This window comes from Triticum dicoccoides, chromosome 3B (genome assembly GCF_002162155.2).
Source record: "Triticum dicoccoides isolate Atlit2015 ecotype Zavitan chromosome 3B, WEW_v2.0, whole genome shotgun sequence".
Taxonomy (NCBI): Eukaryota; Viridiplantae; Streptophyta; class Magnoliopsida; order Poales; family Poaceae; genus Triticum; species Triticum dicoccoides.
The window spans coordinates 625,350,215-625,356,405 of record NC_041385.1 but is presented as its reverse complement, the minus strand read 5'-3'; the positions used below and the strand labels follow the sequence as shown (position 1 = coordinate 625,356,405).

The 6,191-nt window shown below is 46.9% G+C and overlaps 1 protein-coding gene across 4 annotated transcripts; it reads left to right on the top strand.

Moving 5' to 3' along the window:
* The first annotated feature begins 457 nt into the window (after nucleotides 1-457).
* On the top strand, nucleotides 458-4,848 carry LOC119277492 (protein IQ-DOMAIN 1-like). Of its 4 annotated transcripts, none has more exons than XM_037558778.1 (6): nucleotides 458-647; nucleotides 1,657-1,768; nucleotides 1,876-2,265; nucleotides 2,808-3,029; nucleotides 3,515-3,634; nucleotides 3,788-4,848. In XM_037558778.1, exons 2-6 carry the CDS (start codon nucleotides 1,691-1,693, stop codon nucleotides 4,475-4,477), a joined length of 1,500 nt encoding a protein of 499 aa, XP_037414675.1. In that variant the 5' UTR covers nucleotides 458-647; nucleotides 1,657-1,690; the 3' UTR covers nucleotides 4,478-4,848. The 4 variants fall into 4 exon arrangements, with proteins under 4 accessions (XP_037414675.1, XP_037414674.1, XP_037414671.1 ...); XM_037558777.1 differs by having other exon boundaries at nucleotides 458-652; XM_037558774.1 differs by lacking the exon at nucleotides 458-647 and adding an exon at nucleotides 659-880.
* The last annotated feature ends 1,343 nt before the right edge of the window (nucleotides 4,849-6,191 follow it).

Here is a 6,191-nt window from a genome sequence, read left to right as displayed (position 1 = left end):
ACAGCGGGGGCAAGCACAGGCGTTTGCTTGCGCAATCAAGCCGGCGTAAACGCCTCATTAACGCGCGTGGTTAACCGAAAGCGAGACGATAAATCCACCTCGAGAAAAGAGACCGTTTGCGTGGGGCCGGCCGCCGCCCGGCTCTCTGTGACAGGCGGGCCACGCCTGATACAGGTGTCACGGGGCGCCCTGACGCGCGGGCCAAGCCAGACCGAGCCGGCCGGCGCGAGCCGGGCCAGAAGGAAAACGTCATGCGCGCGACGGTTTTTTGGCCAATGGCGCATGGCACGCGCGGGGGAGCACGGCAGGCCCCACCTGTCATGCGCCGCCTCCTCTCAGTCCTCCCCATAAGAGGCGACAGGGGACGGCGCGTTTCAGCTGGCACTGGGGGCGCGCGACGCCGTGACCCTGACCGTGACCGCGACGGCGACGCGCCAGAGGGAGCACAAGAGATCAGGACGAGGAGGTGAAGCGAAACGGCTCGCCGCCGTACGCTCCGCCACCAACGGCCTGCTCCCCCGCGCGCCGTGGTCCCTCTGCTGGGAGCGTAGGCCCCACCGGCGGGAATCAATTCTCTTCTCGGCGGAACGGTGAGCCGATAAAAGCGGCGGCGCCTTTCCTTTCTTCCGAACGACGGGTGAGGCGAGGTGAGGTGAGCATAGTAAAAGAGGAATAGTATAGTCCGGGGAGGTGGGCTACTTCACCACCCCTTGCCCCTTCTTCCGCTCCCCTTTCCATTTCTTCCACTCCTTTCCGCCCGCCCACAATGCCTCCCCCGGTCTCCGGTTGATCTGACCCGCCGAGCCACCACGACGGGTGGCTTCAGAGGAAGGTGGGCAGGCAGGCAGGCCAGGGCTTTCGGCGGTTGCTTGCCTTTGAGGTGAAAGCTCGCGCGCCTCTTTCTCTCCCTCGCCTGATGTGAAAGTCGGATCTCTTGTTTTCTTTTCGGGCGCCGCGCCCCACGGCCCTGCTTGGTTGCTTCTTCCTCCTTGTCGCACTTATCTTCTCTGGTTAAGTTTGAGGTGCTGCAGGGTAGATTTTTTCCCGAGGAGTTGGGCGAGGGTTTATGGGGGATTAAATTCGGTCTGTTTCGGTTGGTGTCTGATCCCTCCAGTTTTTATTTTGGCTGCCCGATTGATGGAGTGTTGAAGGGTAACGCGCGGAAGTAAGTAGGATATCTCTGCCTCCAAGAGATGCCTTTCTTGCGATATTTTTTAATTTATGATGCAGAATTATGTCCTTGGTAGCTAATCGTATCAAATCTCCGCCCGCTGTTTACTTGTAGTATGTTTGTCCTAATTGATTCGGTTAAAGATTTTGGCGAGCTTAGAATTGTGGAGGATCGCTTACAAACCTCACAGCCCCGCTGTTCGTAGCTGATTTCGTTGCCCATTTTATGTCAGTAAGCTTTATTTTCGTTGTCAAAACCTGCTTCCTTTCTTTCAGATTTTTACACAGCTTGCTTCATTAGAGAACGACAGTATCATAACCTTTTGATCTCTAAATATTTTTGTGGAATAATTGTTCTTGTGCCCGATCCACATATGCTGTAGAGCTTGGATTTTTCTGGCCTTTTTTTTCCTTCCATCATTTTTTCAGATGATTTTATTTCCCTTCTCTCAGTTGTGTTCTGAAGCTTTGATCTGTACTTTCAAGGTGAAGAAGAAGGTGCAGAAAGGAGACACCGAATATGGCAAAGAAAGGGAAGTGGTTTAGTGCTGTCAGGAGAGTGTTCAGCTCCTCTGATCCGGAGGGGAAAGAAGCCAAGGTATAAAAAATACTGTACTTTACATGTACAATTGACTTAAATTTTGCATCTGCCCTCATCTTCAGTAGCTTGTCATTTCAACCATTTTGACGCTTGGCGACCTGTAGACTGAGAAGGCAGACAAGCCGAAATCCAGGAGGAAATGGCCATTTGGCAAGTCAAAGCGCTTTGATCCGCCCACCTCGACAGTGTCAGACATCACTCCAGTAGCTCCATCGCCGTTGCCGCTGCCGTTGCCGCCTACGCAGCCTCCTCAGCCACAGTCCGAGGAGATAAAAGATGTCAAGCCAGTTGAAACGGAGAGTGAACAAAACAAGCATGCCTACTCCGTTGCGCTTGCCTCTGCTGTTGCTGCGGAAGCCGCTGCCGTCGCTGCCCAGGCCGCTGCTGAGGTTGTCCGCCTCACAGCAGTCCCCGCGGCCACATCAAGGACACCTGTTTGCTCACAGGAAGAACTCGCCGCTGTCAAGATTCAGACCGCCTTCAGGGGTTATCTGGTAATGAATCTACACTTGCGGGATGTTTATTGCTTGCTGTTGTTATCTATCTATATTAATGTCTGTCCTCGGTAGCAATACAATAGCAACCATATGCTGCGATTGGTTTTGGGTCACTGTCTTCAGTTTTTACTGGCATACGAGAACATGCACGTAAGATGTCAGCCTGGTATGAATTAATATCCTTTAAGATACCTGATTTGGTTGGTAGAGAGTTGTTGTCTAATTCATCATTATCATGTCAGTTGGTCCAATTTGGAATACAGCCAAGATTGTGCTTTGCTGGTCATTTTCAATCATACTTTCATTCGATGATTTTGATGTTCTTACACGCATAAGAATGTGAGTGATGATATGACAGCTGAATAAAAAATAATTCAGAATAGCGAACCATTATTAGGGTGGAACTCTTAAACTGTACTTCTTGGGATGAAGAGTTTTGACTATATATGTTCTATTGTTGTGTGACATTGAGTGCTAACTCTTCTTTTTTGGGGCAGTATAAATTGATTAGTTACTCAATTTGGAAAATATTTGTGTAGGCAAGGAGAGCACTGCGTGCACTGAGAGGACTTGTTAGGTTGAAGTCGCTAGTTGATGGAAATGCCGTCAAACGCCAAACTGCCCACACCTTGCATTGCACACAAACAATGGCAAGAGTTCAAACCCAAATCTACTCTAGAAGGGTGAAGATGGAGGAGGAAAAACAGGCTCTTCAAAGGCAGCTCCAGTTGAAGCACCAAAGGGAACTCGAGAAAATGAAGGTGAGCACCGTTTTTGAAGTAGTACTTGCAAGCCTCATCTTTTTTTTCCCGAACATAAAACTACAGCAAACTAGCCCCTGTGGTTTTTCTTAAATTAAGTAGAGACAACCACGAGGCACCCCCTGCTTAGCACAGGGCACGAACGTGGGCCATGGGATGGGCCCACACCCACACCCGCACCTCTAGCCAACTGGTCGACGATCAGTTTCAGTTCTCCATAATTTCATCTGTAGAGTATTTCTTTGTTGTTTGTATTCGATAGGCATCTTAGATGGCTAACGAATCTATTTTAGGCATTACCTATTTTATATTTACAGAAGAAAGAGTTATTACTAATAAATAGTAAAAACATACCACTCACATTGAAGAAAGAGTTGCTCTACATGGTTTCGATTAATACCAGTAAACTTTTGTTATAAATATTGATTTATAGTTCTGATGTAACAAATTTCTTACATTTCTATAATATCCAACTTTCTTGGCAGATTGATGAAGACTGGGATCATAGCCATCAATCCAAAGAACAGATCGAGGCCAGCTTAATGATGAAACAGGAAGCTGCACTAAGACGAGAAAGAGCACTGGCATATGCATTTTCTCATCAGGCAAGCTGGCTTCTTTGTGTGTTCCCCTGATGTCTTGTACTACTTCTGTTGTGTGTTCCTTGCTTTTACCTACTATAATTGTATTGTTTCGTCCAGCATATGTAGTAGTATTTCTCATTATATTGCCAATTCCATGTTTTTTATCTCATGCAGTGGAAGAATTCTGGTCGAACTGTAACACCAACATTCACAGACCAAGGGAATCCTAATTGGGGCTGGAGCTGGATGGAACGCTGGATGTCAGCAAGGCCTTGGGAGAACCGAGTGGTGTCAAACAAGGATAAAGACGGCTCTCTGACAAAGAATCCCAGCACTAACGCTGCTCGAACTTTTGTGCCCCGTGCTCTCTCAATCCAGAGGCCTGCAACACCAAGCAAGTCGAGCCGTCCACCAAGCCGGCAATCACCATCAACCCCGCCATCAAAGAACCCCTCTGTTGCAGGAAAATTCAGACCTTCAAGCCCAAGAGATAGCTGGCTATACAGGGAGGATGACCTGAGGAGCATCACAAGCATACGCTCTGAGCGCCCAAGGAGGCTGAGCACAGGTGGAGGCTCGATCCAGGACGATTCGAGCCTAACAAGCACACCAGCTCTCCCCAGCTACATGCAGTCCACAAAGTCTGCAAGAGCGAAATCTCGGTACCACATGGTATTCGCCGATAAGTTTGAGGTGCCTGATAGAGCATCTCTGGTCCACTCATCGATAAAGAAGCGCCTATCCTTCCCAGCTGCAGAGAAACCAAATGTCACACCCGCAGATAAGCTGAAGGAAAGAGCGAGGCGCCATTCGGATCCTCCAAAGGTGGATCCTGCCTCCCTGAAGGATGTCCATGTTGCCTGATATGATCCCATCAACGTCAGGCGCCGTCACCTATGATTGCTAGATCCATCTTTTCCGTTTTTGTATTCTCTAGTTTAGATTGCTTTCTCTCAAGGTTGAACCCTCCGTGAAACTGTATGATCTGTACGGGTTGATTTGAGACGATTCTAACTGTTTGCAGACAGAGGTTTTTCTCTGGATTGTGGTGTGTGGTGCTGCAGAGAAGGAAATGTGAAGCGGTAAAAAAAAGTGAGAGATGATTGGTGTGGGCGTGGCTTTCAGTGTACATTATGAGTTTTCTTTGAGAGTATATGTACATTATTTGTTTGGACTCCTACTACTATTAACCATTATGCTTGAAATGTAAGACGCGTAAAATTCCTGACTATTGAGATATGCATGTGTTCTTGATGTGTATGTTATGGCAACTGAATCACTGATTGAGGATGATGCCACTTGGCATCCTGAGTTGGTGTACTTGGTACATAGAGCAGTTTCAGCTTTTTCCCAGTTGGCTTGCACTTGTTATAAAACCTGTATTTTCTTCTATCAAAGGCTACTACGATTGGCATTCAGGCTGCTGATTCTTTTAACAACATTGTGGTTGGCAGAAAAGAAAGGACCTGTATTCAGTTACCAATCAGATTGCAACAGGATTATGAAGCGTGATTACTAACCATATGGGCTGTAGCTTGTGGTGGGCTGAAAAGGAAAGTTTATCTTCTTTCTTTCTATCACCAAATTCGCTTTGCATTTGCCTCTGCAACCACTGCTTCTAGGCAATGCCTCTTGCATGATGCTTGACTTGTACTCCAGCACTTTATATGGTGGTACTCCCTAAGCACCTGACGTAACGTTTCTTCAAAGGTACCACTACCAACTTCAATAAGTACTCTAGCGGTATGATTAAAAAAAAACACGGCTCTGTAGATCTACCAATGCGTTTTCCATTTTTAAATCGCCTCACATTCTTCAGTTGTGGTTCTACAGTTAGGCTTTGATATCTTAGGCTGTGCTGTGAACCATTCATAATTTCTTCCCATCTAGGCCGATATCTTCAGGGTTTTTTTTTTTTTTTTTGAAATAACACTTGTATTACTCAAGAAGTTTAAGGATTACAATATCGTCTGACAATATTCAGGGCTTCCTCTGGATTGCAGTCCGGCCTTGCAACCTACCAAAGTTGGCCATGAAATGGCTAGCACTGTTAACACTACGACGAATGTGAGTAACACAAGTATCACGTTCCCCATACTAATTTTGATCTCTCTAATAAAAACGAATATTTAGACATGTTGCTCTAGTCGCTCTTTACCATAGTGATGCCTTTCAAAGAATCTGATTCAATATCTATTGGTGCGTTGCTCCATTGAAGTGCTTGGGATAATTGTTGAGTAAATAGGCAATTTTTTGACTAATTTAATCCATAGATAAATCACTAGCATGGCATTGACTGAATTGACGACATACTGACTATGATCTAAACATGCACGTACTAAGCAAACAGTAGACAAATTTTACACATACTGCTAGTACTACTAATACGAAAATAAACAGGAGCGGGATAAATGTGTTATACCCCCCAGTAGGTCAGGCAGAAGCTGCAGCAGCGGTGACAGCAGCAGCGGCATCCTCGGCGGCCTTCTTGTCAGCCTCGGCCTTCTCGGCGGCGGCACGTTCGGCGTCGGTGGACATGGTGATGACGAAGACGACGCGGACGTAGAGGAAGTACTGG

Bases quoted from the DNA above. Each gene is read 5' to 3' on its own strand.
- LOC119277492 (XM_037558778.1), top strand. From the start codon at position 1,691: ATGGCAAAGAAAGGGAAGTGGTTTAGTGCTGTCAGGAGAGTGTTCAGC. The intron at 3,030-3,514 runs GTGAGCACCGTT...CTTTCTTGGCAG, and splicing joins GGGAACTCGAGAAAATGAAG to ATTGATGAAGACTGGGATCA. The intron at 3,635-3,787 runs GCAAGCTGGCTT...TATCTCATGCAG, and splicing joins CATATGCATTTTCTCATCAG to TGGAAGAATTCTGGTCGAAC.